The following is a 24264-nucleotide window of genomic DNA, read 5'->3' on the forward strand; positions in this document are numbered from 1 at the left end:
AACAGTAATCATTTTGAAATATGTCATTAACAAACAACTGTTTTCCCCCTATCAGAGCAAGAAATGCCATTTCACAATACTACATTTCTCTTGGATGCTTACTTCTGCACTAGTTGTTAATCAAACCATTTGACCATGAGTTAGCACTGATACTTGACATATGAGAAATATTCCATTTGCAACAACCCGATCATTGGATACTCACCACAGCAATAACAGGAATAAGCACTCCCAGATTTCCTGCACTACTGGAGGCCTGGAAAAGAAAAAGGAAATTATCGAAACATCTACAAAAGCATTTCTTAAATGCCTGCTACAAGACATCACACATTCCTACTGTCTATGCAAATGAAAACATAGATTGCCAATTACAACTCTATATCTCGAAAACAGATGTGCACGAGGTGGCCAAGAGAGCATCCTAGAAATCCACAGGACTTCCTCAGGGCACACCCTGGAGTCTTTCAGCAAAGCTTTGCAGGTGGCTCCTCACAGACTACCGGGATTCTTTTTCTCTCTCCCAGCACAAGGTCTATGTTTGGAAGTTAGGTATTATACCTTTAGCTAAAATGAGGGGGAATATTCATTGATATCACATCTATTCTGGCATTCAACAGCTACAAGAAAAATACTGATATTAAATGGGTGGCCACAGACAAGTGTCAAATGTTTACTCAGTCTCATTTGACTTCCAAAATGAAGCAAAAAATGACAAGTTTATAAAAGACACAATTTTCAAGAGTTTATTTAAGCAGTAGGAGCAGCCTTTTCCATTGAAATGGAAGCATAAGGAAAATACATATTTCCTTTGACTTCTTAGGACTTTCTAATTGTACTCTATATACGAGTTTTTGCTCTTGGCTAAATACAGTGTTTGAGAACTGAAAACATCCACCGCATACAGGACATTGTCTCTCACCTTCTATGATGAGGCAAACAGTGACAGCACAGATAACCACGCTCAGAGAGCTCTCTGAAGTCTTGCCCTACCTCCCATACTCCTACATACTGGATTTGGGAGGTAGAGATCCCTCCACCTTTCTCCTTACAAGAGACCAGTTACAGAAACCACTGGTCCCGCAGAGCAGAGGCAAGGCAGACACGCTAACAGAGTACAGCTTTGCATGAAGTGAAGTAAACCAGAAGGAAGCAATTAAAAAGAGGAAGAAGGAAGGAAGGGCAAGAGAGAAAAACAAAGCCAAATAGCCCCCAGATGAAACAGTAATGATACTGTAGCGTCCAAGATAAAGCAAAACAGAAGATGGACCCTTAAATATTTCAGAAGCGACTAGAACAGCACTCAAGTCACTCTAAGGGGTAGAAACAACTGGAAAAAGTCACTATATTTTTTTTTGCTAGCATCAGGACAGCCCACTGCACACAAGAAACTGCTGCACAGAGTTCAGGTGCAAGCTGATAGCAAGAACCCAGCATAGGACATCAATATAAGTGTAGAAAACTCACTTTTCTACTAGCATTTTTGTTACAGAAGTGGGGTATCAGCCTCTTTATGATAATCTATGGCACTGAGGATGAAGAAGATGCATTGAATCCCATCCCTGGGCATACTCAAGGGACGTCTGTGTTAACTATCATCAGTATCCAAAAAACCCCAAGTTTCTCAGAAGCCACTTTTATGATTGAAAAATCCAATCTGACACAGAAAAGAATAAGCCACTGAATTTGTTCACTGATTAGTGAGCAAGTTTAAGTCCATAAAAAGGCATACTGAGAAGCAAGGACATAGCAAACCATCAAAGAATGTTTGGGAGCAAAACATGTGCAGTGTTTTACCTCTTTGATCTCTTCCGGAAAGTTAAGTAACCCACTCTTCAGAATACCTTTCAGAACTTTTACTCTACATTGAGTGAAGAGTGTTCTAGTGAAAACTGCTATCAGTATCTTCATCATAAAGAAACACTGCCTCCTAGCTCAAATCCATGTTAAATCAATCATATATTTTTCTGTTTGCAAGCAGCTTTAATCCACTGCAGCAATTGGTCTCCCATAGTGACTCCTAAACTCAGAGAAAAAGTATCTCTAAAAGAAGGAGGGTGGAAACTAATTTAGAAGCATCATTTTAGACCAATGTTTACAGTATGCTCTTCACAATTTCAACATGCTTATCTGTGGTTAAAAGAAACAATGAAACCCATGGAGAGAGATTTTCCACCACAGACTTCCTGAAAAGCAGATTCTAGACATGTGTTAGCTCCCTTTTAAGAGAACAGTTGCTGTCCCTGATTAAATGCAGTCTATCTTCAAAGCAAACAGACTCATTTCAAAGGCATTTACCAAGAGTTCATCCTTCCCATAAAGGAATAAAGAACTTAGCACTATAGGTTAAAAAGAAGCACCACATTGTTCCTTTCACTATTAGGAAAATGTACTTATTTCAAATGGAAGTGATACCTATCTGCCCTAAGAAGCAGGGAACAGCTCCCAGACCACACCAGTGAGAAAATCTTATCAGTACAAACACATTTGAATTAATGAAACATAAAAATGTATATTTTGTATATAAAATCACTATCAAACGTGAGTTTTTTACAACTAAAACCAGCAAACATCTGACCTTCAGTGCCGGTCCTTTTTCACTTGCTCTCTCACTAGCTCTCTTTCCTTCTAGCCCAAGCTGAACAAACAGTTCCAGCAGGTTCATCAGTAGTTCATCCACAAGGTGTTCTCCTTGAATGTTAGCAGCAATGTTAGCCAGGGCATTAATGACTGCTAAAGAACAGTGTCTGGGGAGAAAGAACAGTTATGAACAGCAGGTTCCTCAAAGTTCTGTATTCTCGGTGCTTTCTTTATAATGCTGATAGCAACTCTTGTAACAAGGCTGCTGCCATTCTTTCACTAAGAGTTTTTTGTTTTTATGAGTAGCACATCACTAATAACTGAAATGCAATCAGTATTTAAGTGAAAAATTATTTGTAAGCTTTGTCTCCTTATGATGTTATTACAGCCAAAAGGAAATTACTTTCCTGTACCTGATACAGCTACAGATGAAAAGCAGCAGAGAGCTGCGTTTCTAGATTGGGAAAGCTCTTGAGCAGAAAAATCAGAACTAGGGCGAGTTCTGATTGCTGAGATTACACTGGGACAGACAGCATGCTAAAGCATACTGAACGAAGAGGTCCCTTCCAACCTCTAGCATACTGTGATACTGTGTGTGTGAATAGTATCCTTGGTTACTCACATACTACATTAAAAGATACTCAGGCAACCCCAACTATCAACAAAGTCAGTGACAATCTTTAGTCATAACAGACACTACAATGCATACTAAGATACTGAGCATTAAATTGTTAATGGTTTGGATTTAAACCCTAACATGCACTGGGACCACATTAAAAACCAAAACCACCACTCACACACAAAACCCAGTGGAACTTCATCAGCTTTTCTAGGCTAAGATATTAATTATTCTGGTTACAGATAATGTACAACCATCTACAAACATTAACTCCTTAGAAAAGGAAAAAAATCAATACTACCTGCAGTGAAAACCATTTTTATGAATCTCCGCATTATGAAATGCTACTATTTTTAAAATAATACTTTTAAAATAATGCTTTTTAAAATCAAAGAAAAAAAAAAGGAGTGCTATTTATAACTTAATGTGGGAAAAATGGGAAAATCACTCAAGTAGCATAATGTTATACTACTATGAATACTACAATGTAGTATTCATACAATTCAGGGACACAGCCAAGTGTTACCTGTATCCATGATCCTTATAGTCTTTTGTGGCAGAGTAAACAACTGAGCTTGCTTTAACACTGATTTGCTGAAACAGATTCCACACCTCCTGGTAAATATATTGCTGCAAAAAAACCCAAACAAGCAAATCAGTGAGTAAAGCTTATTGAATACAATCTCTCTAAACAATCACCCTGTAAACACAGTATTTTACATAATAAAGTAAAATAAACATAACAAAACAAAGGAAAGGGATCATGAACTGCCCCGCTCCTTACATTTCCAGTGATGACCAAGCAGCCCAGCTGATCAATAATGAGTACATCAAGATGAGAAGGCGGCTGGCAAAACTTCTGCTGTAAGATCTGTAGGATGGGTTCCATCATTTTTGGGGTGTCCCTCAGTGCCACTGCAATGTGTCCTAGAGCACGAATTGTGTGGTCAGGAATCAAATGAGCTTCCCTGTACAAAACAAATAAACAAAAACCACCATACACGTAACTGTTCAACAGTTAAAGACCTCCAAGAACAGCTACCTTTCACATAAGAGACAGCTGATATATTAAATTCAAGCAGTTTTAATATTAACACTCTTGATACCCATCTACTCCTAACATTAACATTAGAGATATACTTGCACAAGCTTGTTTTCAAAATAAAACATAAACCCCAAAACCCCACACAAATGTATTATCCAAGAAACCCACGCTAATCCATGAACAAACTATTCTAGAAACCACACCGAAAAGAGGTAAAAGTGATCTGCAAAACACTTAAGACATTACAGTCAGACCAGCTACTACAGGACATCCCTTTGACAGTTTCTTGGTTGACAGATCTCTTAAAGGTGAATCAAGCCAAATGCCACAAGTGACACACTGAATAATGAATCAGATAAAAATGAATCCATAGCTCTCAGTATGAAAATGAGAGCTCCAGTTCTGCACAGGTTTGCATGGGAAGATCTTGACCACACACAAGCTCACTAATCTCAGAGATACTTAACTCTAAAATAACGCTGCCTGTACTTCGATCTTAGAATAAGCTTCAGCTTCACCAAGTGAAGGAAAAATTGATTTGATGACAGAGAACTTACTTATCACTCTCTTGAGAGATGTACAGACGGTTAGATAAACTGGCGAGAAAGGCCTCAACAATCACTGAATCTATAGTCAAGCCAGCTTTCAAGCACCTGAAATAACAATGAACAGAAAACTTGCTGGAACAGAGGAGAAAAAAATATGCATAAGTGAAACATTTCACTTTTTACTATTGTAAACACATTACAGGTAGAAGGGAAAAAAGTTATACTGCCTGCCTATGAAAACTGCAGATGTATTTAAATAACGATCAGTTTCTACTGCTGTTTTCTCCAGAAACAATAAAGATGGGAATAAGCAATAACATAAACTCAGAACCCACTGCTTTACAAACTTCAATCCCTTGTCTCCAGTCACCAGCTATTTGTCCTCTCTCCAGCTCTCTGTAGCTGTCTACAAGAGAATAATAATCATCACACTGCCCACATTTTAGTGCTTCACAATCCTGTTACAGAGGCTCACTTAACATGACAATCTAAGCAGAAAACAAAAATCCCACTGAATATCAAACTGGTGACTGCATGAGTTACATATGTGGGAAGCAAAACAATGAGACCAAATTGTAATTTTACAATTTGGACAAAAACAGAACCAAGAGATGGGGGGGGGGGGGGGTGGGGTGGAACTAGATGATCTTAAGGTCCTTTCCAGACCAAACCATTCTGAGTCTGTGTCCAAACGAAAACGAAGTCATGATCAAAAAAGGCAAAAAGCCTTTATAGAGGCACAGAGCAGCATCTTCTCAATGGTCACAATGCTTTTCTGCTAGGGAAATAGAACACATATTCCAACAAGGTGCAAATCTCTCTTACCGGCAGATGTTGTCTATGGCAATGTCACGCAGCTGCTCGTACATGGATGGTTGACTTTTCTTGCCTGGCATTACATTCAGAGTGGACTCTGAATGCTCATTGGTGACACTAATCTTGATGTCATTCCCACCTACTAAGAACAGAGAGTATGGAGATCAACACCATGTGAAATACCCTTTTTCCCCAAGATGAGAGCACACAGGCAGAGCAATATCTGTCGAGTGCAAACCACTATTTTACAGCTTAGAAAGTTGAGCTGAAGAAATCTGGAAGTGCACGTGTTGTCACTACCTGTACCAGATATTACTGCATTTAACCATTTCTAAATAATTATTCCTAAAGTTAGCCACCTTCAGTTACCATTTTACCTGTTCTGCTTTAGAATTACAATTCTGCTTTTGCATTTGCAAGTGATTTAAACTGAACATTTTTTTTTTTAAACCATAATATGATAATTTTAAAACAACAACAAAAAAACTGCCAAATGTCATTAAGAAGATCATGGGGCTGGAGCAGAGGAGGTATATGGAGAGTCTGAGGAACACAACCTTGTTCAGCCTGGAGAAAAAGTGGCTTTGGAGAGACCTAACAGCTGCCTTCTATACTGCAGGAACATTCTTTAGGTGGTGATCTCACTCAGGATGGAAGTGCTGAGTTTCAGCAAAAGAGGCTCAGCAATATTACTGCTAGGATAAAATGTAGTTCCACACACGCTGCTTGCCTTTAGATACAGCTGTATCAGAACGTGATCAGCATTCCTCCGCTCCACCTCCGAAAAACCCCACAGAAATTATCTCCATTTTCCCCTACACAAAATAGCCAAAAGCATAAAAAAGTCATGTAATTTGGAAAGCAACCACTAGCATGTCCTTTGGAATGCGGCCTTTTTTCTTTTACCTGTGTGATACTGGCTATGATACTTGTAAAGTTTCACGAGCACCGGGGAAGGTATCACAAGAAAGTCTCTCAAGGATGGGTTGACAGAATGAACCACAACAGGAAACCTCTCACACAAACGTCCTAGTCCCTAAAACAGAAAAACAAAAATACAACACTTAGAATAAAACAGCACAATTTTTATTTCAACTGTAAGACTGCAACTTCAGCTCAGTAGGAAAAAAAAAACAAGGGAAAATGAACTACGTGTAGTTCTGAGGGATTCAGTTTTTAAGAGAAGATTTAGGCATTTTAAGCTTCTAATTCTTTTAGATTCTAGAGTGCATCATGCCAGTCACTGCTGCTTGCTTCCTGGGCGATTCCACAGGATTAGATGGAATGAACTGCACTCCTTAAAAAAGAAAGTTACTGGACAAGATCCAACATTTAAGAATGTTGGAATCCTGGTAACTTTACTATTTACTATGTGGTAGAAAATACCACATTTGTAAGACTATGAGTAAGTGCCAAATAAGATGACAAAATTTAGAATAACCAAGCCGTAGTCTTAGAACTCGTAATATGCCAGGCCCAGTATTTGAAGTGTTTATCTAATGGACTAAGAATCCAAATATTTCAGAAATTAAATACTGGTAAAAAAGCCCTCATGAATATTGTTCTTCAAGAAGTAGATGAGCTAAGAAAATTTTGAAAGCACAGCTCTATTACAGTTCTAGTTTCCACAACAGACCTCTAAAATCCAAATGTAGAACACATTCATGGAAAGTAACACAAATAGCAGACAAAAAGTGTTCTCCCACGACTCTCACAGTAATGTCAAACACTGTAAAGACAGACCTGCAAACAGCAAATTAGCAGTGGCAAGTGAGCAATGATGACTTTGCTTGAGGTTTTTGACTGCAGCTTCTCCGATAACTTGATGCACAGGTTTTCCGCACCTTCAATAAAGATAATTTTTATGGTTTATTTTTCATCAGATTTATTATTAGGCCATACACAATCCAACGCTTACTGGAATTTCTAAAATTTAACAGTTTCACTCTTCTCATGCTACAGTTTCCCAAAGAGTCCTTATCCTGTGAAAACAGTTTTGGAAACTGAGGATCTGCACCAAACAGCTCTGCCAAACACTGAGAGAATGACAGTACGTAAAGTTGATTTTCAGTGCACTTCATATTTGGCAGAAATGAAGTACTGCAAGGTTCAAAGGAAAAAAATCCTTCACATACTCAGAGGCCATGTACAAACTATACAAGAAAACAGAGAAAAAGTGAGAAAGAGCTTCCAAGTCCTGTTAGCAATGAAGAAAAACCATCTTTTTTACTGAGAAACATGTAAGACACTAGGAGCAATAATTAAAAACAAACTAGAAAATAAGCAGCTGCATCTAATGCAGCAATTCGACCATCTCCTGCAGATAAGCTAATAGGATGATTCTGTTTCCATTTCTACAGAGATGTCTAATTACCTACTCAACTAATTTGACAACTTTTTGATGGAAGCTTTACTCTTGTGCTCTAACTGCAAAACATATTTCACTGAAATTGATTTTATATTTCTCTGAGCATCATCTCCTCTCAGACCTTGTAAGTATTTCTACAACTTAAAGACAACAGACCATCCAGAGACTGAAGAGCATTTATTACCTTGTTCATCTTTTACAGCCCACACCATGAGATCCACACAGGCAGCATTAGCCTGACAACGCAGTTTTAAAGGGCTCAGTTCATTGTGCAGCCGATCCACATCATGAAGGATTTTCTGAAGTTCTGACTGACTGCTGTTGAATTGCTCTAGCACAAAATCATGGATTTCCTTCACAAATGAGTTGGGAAGGTCTAAAGAAATAAAAGGAAACAGCATTGTACTAGAAGGATAGGAGTCAGTGTATCAGATTGACAGCACATAAAAATTCATTGCTAAGTTATAAATAAAACTATTTAATGAACTTTCTGTCCTGATTAAATGATAAATTTCATAGTGAAGTCCATCAGTGAGCAGACAACTGAAATGCCATCTATTAATCTTTTTAATAGTGCTTTTTAATGGTTCTATTCCCATAGGACCTATTTTATATTGAAACATTTCAGAATACAAATTTTACAGCCTATGTAGAGTTCCCAGGAAATGCAAAGCCCAGTGTTCAAGCACTCAATACAATGCAGACAATGCTTTGGATCCTAAAAGTAATGAAGGACAAATTAAAACAATACAAACACTATACCTTTAATATAGTATAAGGTGTCTCTCAGCATTTTAAACTGAGCAAGATAAAGAGGATCACTGAATGTTTTATAATAGAGATCCGTACTAGCACCCGTCTGAAAGAGAAAGGAAACAAGCTGCTAGATTCAAAAGTACTTTCCATTATATAAATAAATCTTATTTGAATCACATGTTCTCCTCTACAATGTAAACAAGCATTTAACACAGGTACCAGAAGCAGCCTCACAGCTTTTCCTCCCTCTACTTTCACCAAAAGGAAAAGTACAGCCATTCAGTGCACCAAATAAGATTCACTCTTTTGATTTGAAGAGCACATGTATGCTCTAACAGTGTTTTTAAAGAAAAAAGGACTTGAACCTCTTATCCTCAAAGAGAGAAAGATGTCTCCACTTAGGCCTACCTTTCAAATACAGCAGTACTTAAAAGAAAGCTGGAGCAAACACCAAAGTTACTTTCTTGCACAACTCAACACATGGTCTTTTCATCACAACTTTACACCCAGAAGGAGATGAGGTTAACTCCATAAAATGTGGTGGAGGCTGTTAAGAGAACTGTTCCCAGGGAAGGAACAAGGACTCACAGAGCTACAGAAACAAGTATGTCACCTCTGAAAGCAAAGGTCCACAAACTTAACACTATTAAACTTGTAGAAATGACACTAAGAAGGCAGCAGCGATTTCCAAGCCAGAAAAAGAAACCAACCAACATATGATAAAAAAAGACAGTGTTACTGTAATATGCAATAAAGACCTTAATCTACTGCAAACCACTTTTGGGCAACCAATGCTGTAACTGAGTAGGATAAGAGTGCTAAAGTAAGAAACGGTTTATTTTTTAGCAAGAATAACTATTTCCTTCTATGTCAGTGAAGAACATTTCCCCTTCACCCCTGCATTTTACACAGCCCAAAGCTACACTTAAGCCACTGAAAGAACAGTTCTAACAGGAAATTCAGATCATTTTGCAGAGAAAAGAAACAGTCATCCAATTATTTTTTCTTAAGACAAAAAAAAAAAACCCAAACCAACAAATCTTTAAAAAAGAAATTTAAAAACACACCTCTGCAACTTCAGCTACAACTGTATCCAAGGTCTTCAGCAGAGAATCCGCAACGATCTGTTTTACCTATCAAGGAAAATAAGTAAAATGTAAAGAAAGGATGTTTCTTGATGGTGACTCTAGACAGGAAAGCAATACAACTTTGCCCTTGCACAGAAAACAAGTCACCTGACTGCAAAGTGTCAGATGAAATTAAGGCTACAAGAATTTCTGGTTGCAAGAAGAAGATATACATTTGAGCCACTGTGTGCTGCTTGAAAACAGCTGCTGCAGGAAGCAAATACAGGCAGTAGTTTTAATCTCCTGTGTGAGTTCCCAGCAACTAAACCCTTTCAGGAAAGGGTCTCATTCTCGCAGCAACCAATCTTCTATTTCAGTAACTAGCAGTATGTAAGTTATCTCAGATCAAGAGCTCTCCAAGATTCAAACAGGAAGACATTGACATAAATTTGATTTTACAAATCCCTCTTGGTTTATATGAGAGCTTTTAGGAATGCCATTGAAGCACTTTGTTAAATGCCAGAGCTTGAGAGCTTACACAAGCTTGAGAGACAAACACAGCCTTTTTATTTGCAATTCTAAAAACTTAAACTGCAATGATTTCCAGCACAAGTATCAAGAATGCAAACTCACTGCAGCCTTCATAAGAATGCATCACATACCATGTTCAACAGCTGACGGAGCATTTCCAGTGGGATGTTAAACTCTTTATTGTTAATGCCATTGAAAAGAGGAGAAACTGAAAAGCTGGAACTGATTGTAGAGAAGTAATAATCAGGATCCAGTGCACTCCCATCAGGAAGATATGAACCTGATCAGAAAAATAATAGAAGATTAGGGAAAGAAAGGATGTATTAACTTTAGTTACTGGTAATGTTCAGTCACTGCTAAATAGCTATTACCAACACAGGCACAGTCTTTAACTTGCAACTACGAAGAGGCACATTTCAGCTAATCTACTGGTAAATCAAGACAGAAAATGATGAAAAAATACATTTTTTTCATTAGAAGTTTACAATCACAATGGAAGAATTCATTTCAATGACTTGGGTCCATGTCAGAGACACTGCTGACAAGAAGTCTCCCCATACTACTGACGTACATTAACCTGAAAACCCAGAAACAGAGAATGCCCCAACTGTTAAAACCCTCAAAGGGCCAGACAAAACCAGAGATCCCCAAACATCTCAGATGCAGAGCTCCTCCACTTGATTCTGTGATAGACAGCTTATTTTCAAGTCCTGCTTTGACGTAAGAGCTCACAGCTAGAGCTCTACCAAAACTTAAAGGTTAAGAATTTGTATATTAATGCATGAAATTTTGTCATGTTTCTGCCTTGTATGATCTCAATTAACACACACTAGTGAGCACCCCAGTTTACCCTTTACCATTTCTCACATCAGTAAATAACTAGGTCTTACACAATGACCCATGTCACATTTACTTCATATGGAGCAGCTGCTTTAGATTTATACAATGTGCCACAAACGCCTCAAAATTCCAGATCCTAATGCAACAATTCCATCGTCTTGTGAAGCACAATATTAGCACTTCTTCATCAAAGCTACTCAGCCTAATCTCCTGAAATATTTTTGGCCTAGTTGAATTAAGCTCTTCAGTACTAGGCACAGCCAAGCAGCAAGGAAATCAGATGTCTCTCAGAAACAAATGAGCTTGGAAACCACTCGTGTTAATAATAACTTCCTACTATCTTTATCTCCCAAAATTTGTTAGTATCCTAGCACGCATGAACCAGGGAATTACTGTAAGAATTCTAGAGGGCACAGAGAGGGGCCAAAAGGATTTTTGTTTTTAGTTTTCTATAAACAGTAACAAAACCCCAGAATCACACACCATTTCTTTGCAAAATAATTTACCTTCAAAGTAGTGAATTGCAGATCCTCCGGGAGAGCTGGGAGGGGGAATTCCACGTTCAGGACTAACCTGAAACATTACAAACAAGCCATCATTTAAAAACTACTTATAAAACATTGAAAAATCTTCCAGAGAATGGTTTGTACATTTTATAATGAATCACAGCTTCAAGCGAAACTAGCAGGAACTACTCGCTGCCAGAATTCCAGCAGAAAAAGGGAAGTTAAAAAAAGCCAATTCAGTGCTTTTGACTAACGGGAAGCTGTAAGAATAATAACTCATGTCCTATATGAAATTATGCTAGTAACAATCTCTGGTTTTAAAACCAGCACCTGCATCCATTTTTCCCCTAAAACAACATCCACAGCTCCTGCTAAAACCAAAGGGAGCTCATGTATCCTCAGCACATCTGCGGACTTTAACCATTAAGTGCCATTTTCCTAAATTCACAGATATGTATCACAATACTTTTGCACAATACAGGGAATAGTGTTTGCCAATTGTCCTGCGTGAAGACTTATTAGTACAGTTAATTTAACTGTCACTGATTGTTCTGGAGCTCAGAAACTAAAAACTATTTTGAAACTCAGTTGTGGAATCAAAATAAAGATCTCTGATCAAACAATGTGTTAAGAGACTGTCTGTATACCCAGGCTTAATGCTGTCTTAACTCCCCCAAAGACCATGAAATCATCTAAGCACCAACTCCAACACAGAGCAAGTCATACAGACCTGTGAGATACTAGATACACTGCTAGCTTTTCTCTTTAGTGTTCCTTCTTGGCAAACAGTGAGTAGAGAACTGGGGAGAATTGATCTGAAATCATTAAAGGATCGTCGGCGAATTCCTTCAAGCTCTTCTGGAACTCTCAGGGAGTGTGGGGGAATTTTGGGGAAAAGCTTTGAAAGAAGAGCCTCCTCTGAATTGCTGTAGCGACCAAAGGCTCGAGAGATTCCTATCAGGCAGGGCACTGCATACTTGCATAAATATACTGGAAGAGAAAAACACACAAAGCAGTTATGTTGACAGTAACTTAGAACTACTATTTCATAGTTTTGCTACCACTTCACTAAACTATTTCAGCCTTATGTGCTTTACAAATACACTTAATACACTTCCACTTCCACATTTACCAGCCAGCAACAGAATAAATACGTGCTGAAGAAAACTGGAAGCAAAGCTACTCACTTTTCAGGAGCGATCCTGATAACTAGAAAACACAAGAGAAGTCCAAAGGACAGGAGTTTCAAATACAGTAACAATTTTAATAGTACCTTTATCATGCATTTGTGGCGTCTGGCACATTCCCAACAGGAACTGCATTACTTGTAGAATTGCATCCAAAATCTAAAGTAATCAAGACAGACATACAAAAACATCTTTTGGTGAAGAGATATTATCTCATACTAGATCACCACAACAAATGAAACTTGCAAATATTAAGGTAAGCACCTCTGTAAACAAGATGCTTTAATGCTGTGTGACTAAAGTAGTATCTTGCCTCACTCAGCTTACAAAGCTGCTTTTGTCAAGTCTGCGGTTAGCTGGTATGTACTAGCAGAATAAAACTGCAGCACTCCTGATCTCAGTATCAAAACCTGAATTCAACTGACATTCTCTGACACCCAGAAGTAAGAGCTGATTTATTAATATCTTCTAGATACTTGAGTATCAATTAACACAAGCAAAATAATGCAGCAGTACAAATGTCAACCAATCCCTTTACAAGAGAGGAAGCAGCTGTGGCATACTCTGTACATTTGTCAGTATTGCAGCATCTTTTCCAACCGAAACGATTCTATGACTGAAGAACTGGGTACTACATCAGCACAAACTTAAAATAAACTCTACCTGCTCCCTGAGAGACACATCCTTGTAAGCAACATCTGATAACAATGTTACCAAGCAGAAGCTGAAGTTTTCTGCCACTGGAAGCAAGCCTGCAAAGAAACAGACAGCAAATGAGCCACTTAAGCATTGTCGGAGAACATCAACATAGAAAGAGCAAATAATAATAAAGGAAGAAGACATAAGTGATTCCCTTGTCATACAGTTCTGAGATAGAATGTAGAAAAACAACATTACATAAAAAATTTAGAAATATACTGTAACCAGTAGAATTTCAGCATGAAATGTTAAAAGAATAATTTAAATAATTGAATTTTTTCCTAGGCTTTCAAATAATAATTAAAAAAATACAGTATTACACAAAAGTATTCCTACAGCAATTTCAAGAGATACCAAGTGAGCAAGAAATTAAGGGGTTTAAATAGCAACTAAGCATTTAAGTGAAGAATAGAACGTACAAATCTTAGATTCTACTCTCCTGCTCTAACTGCTATACAATCTTCTCCAATTTAGCAACAAAATATATTGAGCATAGAATTATTGGATAGTGTAATGTATTGCAAAGCAGTCAGGCAAGAAAGGTAGGAGCTACTCAACTTTCTCTCTGCTGCTAAAGAAAATCAGTATTAAAGGCTGTTAAGTCAGGAGGTTAGACTCTAGCAGGACCTGTCAGCTCCCCTTGTACCATGCCCTGAATAACCCTTGTTATTTCTATTTCCTAGCTGTCATACCATAGAAAGATCAAAAAAATCCAAATATCACCTCTGCTTTTCCGTGCATTGCTTTCTTCTATCCATTGGACTTTGGGCAGACCCTTCAGAAGTCGAAGGAGGTATGGAACCACATTATCTTTGTGCTAAAGAGAAAAACACTCTTCTTAAAATGGAGAAGAAAAGCTGAACCATATCATCTCAAGCTACTTTATAGAAAGACTACACTAACCACACACAGAACTTGCTTCTAATGATTACTCCACAGGCTTCTTGAATATTGCAAAATTGATTTCAACACAGGCAAATGAAAATAAACCAATTCAGTGCTATAAATCCAATCCTTTCATTCTAGGCAACAGTTCGTGCTCCATGAAAGTTGGAGAAAAACATTAAGAACAGTAATTAACCCCAAACAATTTATTAATTTACAAGGTCACACAATAATTTTAAGGCATCTAGAAATTCAGAGCACCAGTCCCAATTCAGTACATGTGATCCATCTCATAGCCACCATTTCACACATCTTGTGTAACGCTTCAGCTTCCTAATCTGCAAATCAAAGGGAGCACTTCTCTTCCTCAGAGTTGGATTAATTAATATTAACTGCTGGCTTTGGAAACAAAAAAAAACCCCACTACGAAACACAAACAGAACTGCCTTATTTAAACCATACTACAAAAAAATAAAAAACCCCACAACATTATTAACATGCATTCAAAGCTATATCATAGTAACTCAGTATTAAATAGGAAAAAATTCCCGATACAAACCCTAGCAACATTAAACAGCTTAAAGTGAGGACTAATGTCTTTGGACATAGGACTCTATACCCTTCCTTTCCTCTGCATGGAACACCACCACACCCAGGGTTTAAAGGGAAGAGAACCAGCTTGTCATTCACAGGCTGACGGAGACAAAAGGGGTGCTTGCTTACAATGCAGCCCACATGCACTGTCTTTTTATCCTGGGTAGTGTCAGGTATGAAAAGGCCTATTACAAACCTGACATTCAGAAGCATGTAGGGAAGAACAAGCAATGACAAATATGGTTTGAGCAAATCCTCCTGAACAGCCTCTTTTCTCTCCATGAGCCATCATAACCAAAAAACACGACAGCAGTTTGGCTGTGGCAGTGCTATGACACACTTGTCAGTGCTGTCCTCATTTCCTTTTGCTCTCCTGCCTGCATCCATCTGTTCTCTCTGATCGTTTTACTTATTTTTATGAAAAGTAAATACCAAATTTCCATTTTCACTGAACAACTAAACCTGAATTCACGCATAAACTTTCACGTTAAACAGAGTTATAGCTTAAGCAGGAAAAATACCTGAAGGTCAGATTCAATTAGAAAGATTCCTAAAGCAATCACAGCATCTCTGCGACGCTCATCTAACTGGAAAATCCCGTGGAAATCCACTGGACACATACAGAGCAGTTTTTGTACCTGAAAAAACAGCGGAGGGAAAGAACAGTGGAATAAGACTGAAACTGTCACAACTACCCAAGAGAACAACAGTCAACGTGTTAAAACCGTCTTTTACAAGCCCACCAGCAGACCTCAGGGAAGCAAACAATTGGCTCCCAACTCCTTCTTTATGGCACAGCCCTAGGGCCCAGCAAGCAACGGGCCTGGGGAGCAATGCTACAACTGCAGATGTTTTCAGAGCAGAGGAAGCAGCTGGCTGTGCTTTTCAAGACTCATTCCTGTGCTTGAAGTGGACAGTAGTCTTTCCACCCTCTGGAAGACAGGTGGCCACATTACTCTCCTTTAGTCATCAATCTTAATGAGAGCATCTAAAGGCGAGGAAAAAGTGATGAACGACAGAAACTAAAGACAGAAAAATCTCAAGTCAAACATTTTTACTACAACAGGGGTCAATTTAAAAGTTTTCTTCAACACTTGATCAAGTGTTTCCACATTTCAAAAGAATTTCTGAAACTTTCAGAGCATCACATTCACAAAGCTCATTCCTGCATCCCTGCTACAACAAAGCCTTCCTTCCACTAATTCATTGAGCATTTTGGATGGGCAAGAAATATGCAGCAGGCACATACGTTACATTAACTCCATTCCTGTGAACAAAAACTGGGCGGATGGAGCTTTGGTACAGCTGCATCAATGCCTTCTGCATATACAGCAATGAAAAATAAACTGTCACCTAGCTGGATATGGCTTTTGCTCAAATCCTTTTTTAACACAACAGATTAAGTTTCAAGAACTATTATTTTCTCACTACTTACCTATTATTTCTCTCCGTAGCCTGCAAACACGCATCTAAAAAATACAGTGAATCTCCCAAAATCTCCCAAATACTCCCCCCCCCCCATGGAACTGTTAAGAAAGGGAAAATGCCACAAGCATATTGTCTTTTGATAAATCCCCTTGATATTAATAAATATTACCTTAAATGAACTGTCGTAATAAATAACTATGTTTGAATACCAAGCTACTTCTGACTTAGATAACTCTTTAAACACTCCACCTCTAAATCTCTAAGCCAAGAAACTATTTCCCTAGAGAATTAGAAGAGTTTACTGGATGCTTTGTGGAATTCAAGATTCTGGTCCTTAAACTGCCACACCTCCGAATTACAAGACCTGTAACACAACACAAATAATCCTCAACAGAAAATACCGCAGAGGGAATACGAACTTTGTAAAGCAACTTCTGATGTGTACGTTCCACATCAGGTTAGTATCTAAGGTAATATGAGTGAATATCTTTTGCTAGATAAGAACTTTTAATATCATTTAAGTCTTGGAAGGGAAAGGAAAGTCCGTGGATATTAGTCAACCAGCAGCAAAGATTAAAAGAAAGTTATTCAGAGTTGGCTGTCAGACTAATAGACTCCCAGAAGAAGAACGAAGAAGCCTGCACCACCAAGCTGTCCACCTCTGCCCCCTGCAGGATCACCATGCTTGACCATGGCAGCTGCTCCGTGCCAGCAGCGTAGACCCATGAGGGGAACTACCCAGATGGAGATCCCACTGGTCTGGTTTGACGTTCAGGAGAGGTTTATCTCCACCAGGCACATTTTATCTTGAGCTGATTCTGTCGCTTGCATTTAACCAGATACAAAGTAGAGCAACCAGCCCCAATTAGACTGAGACTAATTACATCTACGAGACTGTGTTCCACAAACTTAGGGACATGCAACTGCTGTGAGGACCCACGCTCCTCATGAGGACATGGGGGCTGCTCCAACAGCACCAGCCACGGCTGCTGCGGTGACACCTCCTTCAACGACGGTGGTTTTGGGTCAAGATGGGCTACGGGAGCGCCTCACAGGCCCAGCGGCCCCCACTGCCACAGGACAGCCCTCACTGAGGAGAGCGGCATCCCCCGGGCAGCGACACACACCCACCGGCGTGCCTCCAAACGGCACAGGGCCAAGGGAAGCGGCCCCGACCGCGCACCTCACCCAGGGCCACAACCCGACACCCTCCCCGCACACCCGGCACAAGCATTCCCGCAGGAAGGGCCGGGACCCCCGCCTCCCGCCGCGGCTCCCATCACGCCGACTCTTCCACGCAGACTCCACATGTGTGACAGACAGAGACAAGCCCCGCTCGCATGACGACCCTCCACACCGCAACTACGCGGCTCCCACACACGACAGCCCCAAAGCGCCACAGTCCTCGCAGACGGAACCCCCACACGATCCGCTCCTCACCTTCTCCAGCGGCGCGGGGTTCTGTACCGCCAGCGACCGCGCCAGCGACAGCACCGTATTGAAATAGAAGCCGCGCGCGGTGCCGGCGCTGCTCCCCCGCCCGGCACCCGGGCAGGGAGCCGCGGCCGCCGCCGCTGTGGTGCTGGCCGCAGCCGTGGCCGCTGTCGCAGCAGCCGCGGCTGCCGCTGCCACCGCCGCGGCCGCCATGTTGTGGTGGACTGCCAAGGGCCGCCCTCCCGCCAGTCAGCCAGCCAGCCCGCCCCGCCTTCCTCTCGCGAGATCACCAGCTCGCTCGGGATCATAAAGATGGCAGCGTCCGCGGCGGCTTCATCGCTCCGCCCCTCGCCGGTGCCCCTCCCTCCTGCTGCACTGCCCAGGGCCCCGCTCTACAAATGGGCTCCCCCGGCGCGATGGCTCCTCCCAGTAACCGCCTGTCCTTCAGCGCTGCTCCCGTGTGCCCAGCCCGTCCCGGGGAGGGGAGGCGTACGGCGGTGGTTCCGCCCGACGCGCGGGGTCGGCCTGTGGGCGGAAGGACGGGCGAGGGCCGCGGACTGAGGGGACGCAGCCCCGGAGCGGCCGCCGTTAGGAGCCACCGCCGTCCCCAGCAGCATGTCGGGCCTCCCGAGGAGCTATAACCCCTTCGCCGAGGACGAAGAGGCTGAGGCGGTGTCGCCGTGGTCGGCGAGCGGCGGCGGGGAGGCGGACGGCGCCTCGCGGCAGCGGTACCTGCAGCAGGAGGTGCTGCGTCGCTCCGCCGCCACCGCCGACAGCACCACCCGCTCCCTCTCGCTGCTGTACGAGTCCGAGCGCATCGGCGTGGCCGCCTCTGAGGTGAGTCGCGGAACGGGGATGGCGGACGGAGACGTCGGCCCCGGGGCTGTCGCGATGTACCGGCCGGGGGGATGACAGTGTATTGCTCTTCTTCCCCTCCTCCCAAGCACCTCTTTCCACAGTTGTTTCGGACACAGCGTATCTCTCTGCGCCACTGCGGGCGGATTTTATGGGTGGAGGCGCGTTTGGAGGGTGTTTTTGAGGTGAAAAAGAAACAACGCTTAGACCCTGGCTGTGCATCACAGGCTGTGACTCGGATGTGGTGTCAGCTGTTTATTAAGCAGCTCCAATCAACTTATTAATGGCATTTGCACCTATTTTTGTCCGACTAAAAAGTTTTCAGTAGTTCTCTTGGCTAAATGAAGAGCCTGCCCTCTTGGCTGTTTGTGATGGCCTGGCTTTGTTCTGATTAATCATTTCCTTCATTCTTCTGGCCGTGTATCAGAAGTTTGTCTTTAGAGGCATCGCTCAGAGAGGCCTTGTCCACTGTGTCACCTGCTAATGGGACATTTCCTTCAGCGTTAGTAACCAAGAGCACCCACAGACTGCAGGAGGTGCTTATGCTGAAGAGGTTTCTTGGTGGCTCTTCACTGAACTTGTGAGTTGTTTGCCCAGAAAAGCACGAAAGAAGCTCACAACCCTTGAATCGTATTTGCGTCTTTATTCAGGGGAGAAGAAGAATATTCCACTGGAATTCCCCAAAGTTTAGAGAGAATATGAGCACAAGTTTTTTGTTTTGCACTCATGTGAGCTGCATGTGAGTTTCCTGTCAGAATTAATCTTTGGATTACTTTGGAATAATATTTGTGTTCTTGACTTAGAAAATAATGTAACTGTATATATTAACATTTCTAAACTCTGCACTGTATGTACTTGCACTGCTCAAGCAATGGTATGAAGAAATCATGCTTTGATTTATCGCCTTTGGTTATTCTGTTTCTAAATTACCAGGAACATCCCAGTAATGTCAAAAGAGTATCACTTCCCAATGAAGGTGTCATCCTCAACTAGGAATACTTCTGCTTGCTCACTTCCCAGCTGCAAACCTTTGCATTTTCACTACATCACTCATCTGGTGCCACGCTTTTTCCATCAAGAAGAGACACAAATATCAACCTGACAAAAGACCAATACAGAAAATTCCTGGATGCTCTTTGTAGTAGGAGTTGAGAACCTGGTGTTGTGTAGTGATGAGAATCTTATAGCTGGCTAATGTAGCTGATAAGCAGCTCATGACTGAAATGCCCTGGGGGAAGAGGAGTGACTGAAAAAGCTGTATGCCTTCAGAAATAATCTACATGGGATGATGGAACTGCTGTTTTTCTTCAGAGAGTCTCTTAAATGTTTGATGTTTCAGTTTACTGATGCTTCCGTTCATCTTGGCTTAACTACTTCTCTTTTCCTCTTGGTATCTGTTAGGAGCTTGTACGACAAGGAGAGGCACTGAAGCGCACAGAGCAGATGGTAGATAAAATGGACCAGGACTTGAAGACTAGTCAAAGGCACATAAATAGCATTAAGAGTGTTTGGGGGGGCTTGGTGAACTACTTCAAAGCCAAACCTCCAGAGAACAAGCCAGAGCAGAATGGAACGTCTGACTATTATGCTAACAGTAGGTAAGGAAAATCCATGTTTTATTTGGGACTTATCTCCCACAGCATCTCTGAAATGTCATCTCAAAATTGGAACTTAAAAGATCTGTTGATTTGGGCAAGCAGACTCCTGAGATGGTGTCTAGCTCCCTATTTCCTTTTAACTCTTAGGAGAATATTTTCACTTCTATTTATAGTGGTAAGAATAACACTGAGAAATTAATTTGAACAGTTACAGAAAATTACACAAGTGATTCTTCACTCTTCTGAATTATCGTGCTTGCTTCAGTCATACCAGGAAGCCATGATTTCTAGCACTGACATGCTTCCAGCCAAGTATTATGTGTGCTTCTTCAGCTTCTACTAAAAGCTGTACATAGAAATTAATTGCTGTGAAATTAGTGTCTCACAGTACTTGTGTCTCTTCAGCTGAGGAATTTGTGTAAAGGCTGGTAGTGATGCATGGATTGATTTCCTCCTTCCCTTTCCCTCCATTCTCCACTAGCAGAAAGCAATGGGTTGCCTCCAAGATGGAAGATAACAGTTTTGGTTTTGATATCTGAGTTACTTTCACTGCTAAAGTTCTGCTTTCACTGAAGACAAATGCTAATAGTTTATTTTAAAGTGATATGTTGCATCTGGTGTAATAAATATGCTGCTTTTGTGTTAAGTGTGATACCTATTCTTGTTTAATAGATTGAGCATGAGGATTGTGGTCCATAGGAACGTTTTCTTTTTATTCTTTGTTACTAGGTTAAAAGAAGCCATGATGTCTAGTAAAGAGCAAGAGTCAAAATACCAGGAAAGTCATCCAAATTTAAGGAAGCTAGATATAGGTTTGTAACTTTATTTTACACTGTCTGTCATCAACGCAGGGTGAAGGCAGAGACCCTTCAACTTGCCCAACTGCTGGCTTATGTTGCTGCTTAATGTCCGGAGATCTGTATCCCAGCCTTCAGGGCTCTGAATTCTAGTGAACTGTTTTCCCTAAATCTCTTTGTAGCCAAGAATCCATATAACAGGCAGGCAGCCTTGCTTGCCAAAATGTTAACATGCATGTGGAGGTGGTTCTTTTTAACCATCCCTTGTCATAGTTTTCAGATATATTTTTCTTGTTATTTCAAACAAGGACTATAATACTTCACACTGAAGTCATTACTTGATTCATGCAGGGAAGTATAGGGGTTTGATCTCATTCCTCATTCTCACTGCATCTTCTGTGATGACTTCTGTGTACAAAACAACTGCTCCTTTTTAAAGTGAAGTTCAATTTAGTTTAGCAAGAGTAAGAAAGCTGCAGGGTATCTTTACAGTTGTAGTCCTGTACATAAATAAATGCTTTTTTGGTAATGTAAATCTCCATTCCACATCGCATAGTATTAAAAGTCTGGCCAATAGAGGGCAGAAATAACTCAACTCTGGTGGTTCGTCCGGGGGGTACACTAACTGTGCTGGAAGTTACCAGCCCACCTGCTGTGTTACTTGGGTGGCTGGGTTTGTTTTGTTCTTACTATTCCCAACTAAGCAGCAGAACTACAAAAGGCTGCCCAAAACAGAATAACTGTAGCTTAATATCTGTTCATTTTGAGGGATGCCCTATAGATAGCACTGTTGGACTACTTTTGATTCTTCTGCTAACAGGTTATGTGATTACATAGCAGCTGTGGTCAGACTCATTTTTAATAACCCTTCTAAAACTTTAGAGCATCTTCTTACCAGCTTTTATCTTACATAATGTTTTGTACTTTATACTCTTTATAGACAATGATTTCAGCAAAACAGATTCAGTTTCTTCAGGGCCAAGGGATTCCTATCCGAAGAACCAACACCTGCGTGCTTACCACCAGAAAATTGACAACAACTTAGGTGAGTGTGAGAACTGATGCTGTTTCATGTAATGTAATTCTCAATTTTTGGCTCTTCAGCCATGGAAAATTACTAATATATTGCCAATGAACACTTTTTAGTTTAGTTCACAGGTAGAATTTGATAATTAAAATTGTTTGCTTGTATTTTGCATTTCAAAACTGTCTACATGGCAGAATGCAAAACTTGATTGAAACATACATTATTTGAATGGTAGAATGCTGTGGGGTCTGTCTGTCAACTACTTGTAAACACTAATAACAAATCTGAGTTAGAAAAGCATTTCACCTGAAACCAGCTAAAGGGAAAGTGGCTAGGAAGCCTGGAAGTGAAAATCTACTGTGGCAACTGGTATGTTATTGGCATTAATACTTCAACTTCTTTTTCAACATGCTTGTGCTTTACAAATTGATAGAGCTGTCTCTGAGTGAAGAGACCAAGGAGGGGAAAAAAGCCCACACACCAAAAGCATGAGTCCTCTTAGATCCTTTACTGACAGTAAGGAAAACACTCTTACCAAATGTGTGTATGCTGGTAAATATGTTGTTTGAAAGAGGAAGTGGTGCTTAAGTATCTTAACAGTTGCAATTCAAGATAAGAATGTTTCTCTGAATCGTCCTGTAAGTTGACTGGGATATCATTGGGACAAACAGGCTTATCTGTTCTGAAAAATCTTACTAAGCAGGTGTAGCAGTATTATAAGAAAGACTGCTTCAAATTGACATCCACGTTATACCAGCGTGCAGACTTATTGCCTCTTTTTCTAAAGTTTGCTACTTACATTGAAAGATGCACTCAACTTACCTACCTGACAGTTAAACTCAGATATTACATTGCACTTCAGTTTGGACCCAAGGAATTTATAACTGTGTGCAGCTTTTGAAATAAACCTGTTTCACAGAAAATGGAAGAATTGAAGGACACTAAATACTTGATTTGTGAATTTGCTGAGTTGCTTTCATTACTTCCCCAAACCATTCAGCTGACTTTCTCTTCCTTTGTTCTGCAGCATATATACAAAGTGCCTCTTTGTATATATGTGTTTACATGTGTTGCTGTTTAGCTGACCTAGAAATAAGAGATTGGAAAGAAATCAGAAAGGAATGGATCAAAGAGAAATAGTCAAGCATAAGAGTTAGAGGAAGCACATTTGTTCTACTCACAAGCTGTGCAAAGCATATTAGTCTCAAAAGCATTTACCAGTCAATCATGCAATAAAATAGTTTCCCTGTAGCCAAATTAAAAATCTGGAAGTGGGATTCTTTATGTTAAATAACTGCTTAAATGGTCAGTGTGTTGGTATCTCTGCATGATGTTTACAGAAAAGCAATTGACTTAGCATATTAAGTATATTGAGAAAGAAAGTGCTCAATTTCATATTTTATATATATATAATATAAATTATATATATAATTTTAAGTGAAAACTACATTACGGGGTATGTCCCTTTATAAAGGTCCAATTTGGCTTTAAGCATCTGCAGTTAACGTGGAAGAAAGGAAGTAATTATTTCTGGTAGCAATGCAGTGGAAGTATTAATATATCGGTGCTTCCCCTGCTGGAGAAAAACACTCAGACTTGAGCACTTGTAACTAACATTTTCTGACTCGGGGTTTGGAGAAGAAGGAATCCTGACAACATCCATTTAAGCAGTATGCTTTATATGGCCTTGATTCCTTATGGTCACTCTCTTTGTTGACAGATGAGATGTCTTCTGGGTTGAGTCGTCTGAAAAACCTAGCTCTTGGGCTGCAGACAGAAATAGATGAGCAAGATGATATGCTGGATCGGCTAACAAAAAAAGTAGAGACACTGGATGTCAATATTAAAAGCACTGATAAGAAAGTCCGACAACTTTAAAGCATTTTTAGATTTTTTTTTTTGGACATCAGTTTTTGGATGTCTCATCTCAACCCATCGCTTACAAAATCTTGGACAGTATCTGCTTCTCTTTGTTTCTGTTATTGATTTTGTTGTCATTAAAATTGCATAATCTTAAATGCAGCTTAATACCTTAACTTTCTTCTTCATGGGAAGTGCATGTTGAGTAAAATCAGCAGTTGGGTCAA

The 24264-nt window shown here is 40.4% G+C and overlaps 2 protein-coding genes across 4 annotated transcripts in view; one reads left to right on the forward strand and one right to left on the reverse strand.

Annotated features, from left to right (window-relative positions):
• PI4KA (phosphatidylinositol 4-kinase alpha) overlaps positions 1-18116 on the reverse strand; it is a 56829-nt gene extending 38713 nt beyond the window's left edge. The window contains exons 1-19 of one of the 3 annotated variants that reach the window (XM_057411370.1): positions 17907-18116; positions 15560-15676; positions 14283-14376; positions 13524-13612; positions 12947-13019; positions 12404-12663; positions 11674-11740; positions 10459-10607; positions 9797-9862; positions 8736-8832; positions 8158-8349; positions 7349-7449; positions 6512-6641; positions 5615-5744; positions 4799-4894; positions 3981-4164; positions 3723-3826; positions 2576-2744; positions 206-256 (exon numbers count right to left, since the gene is read on the reverse strand). In XM_057411370.1, coding sequence (XP_057267353.1) covers positions 206-256; positions 2576-2744; positions 3723-3826; positions 3981-4164; positions 4799-4894; positions 5615-5744; positions 6512-6641; positions 7349-7449; positions 8158-8349; positions 8736-8832; positions 9797-9862; positions 10459-10607; positions 11674-11740; positions 12404-12663; positions 12947-13019; positions 13524-13612; positions 14283-14376; positions 15560-15676; positions 17907-18113 — 2376 coding nt within the window. In that variant the 5' untranslated portion in view covers positions 18114-18116. Of the gene's footprint in view, positions 1-205; positions 257-2575; positions 2745-3722; positions 3827-3980; positions 4165-4798; positions 4895-5614; positions 5748-6511; positions 6642-7348; positions 7450-8157; positions 8350-8735; positions 8833-9137; positions 9301-9796; positions 9863-10458; positions 10608-11673; positions 11741-12403; positions 12664-12946; positions 13020-13523; positions 13613-14282; positions 14377-15559; positions 15677-17906 lie in introns of those variants that run through there. The other 2 variants (XM_057411369.1, XM_057411371.1) reach the window with 2 other exon arrangements.
• A 388-nt stretch (positions 18117-18504) lies between these two features.
• Positions 18505-24264, forward strand: SNAP29 (synaptosome associated protein 29). The gene is made up of 5 exons (XM_057411373.1): positions 18505-18737; positions 20157-20353; positions 21083-21165; positions 22091-22195; positions 23898-24264. Exons 1-5 carry the CDS (start codon positions 18516-18518, stop codon positions 24053-24055), a joined length of 765 nt encoding a protein of 254 aa, XP_057267356.1. The 5' UTR covers positions 18505-18515; the 3' UTR covers positions 24056-24264.

Source organism: Pezoporus wallicus, unplaced genomic scaffold (assembly GCF_028554395.1).
Source record: "Pezoporus wallicus isolate ANWC-B61680 ecotype Strahan unplaced genomic scaffold, APGP_CSIRO_Pwel_v1 contig_6401, whole genome shotgun sequence".
Classification (NCBI taxonomy): domain Eukaryota; kingdom Metazoa; phylum Chordata; class Aves; order Psittaciformes; family Psittacidae; genus Pezoporus; species Pezoporus wallicus.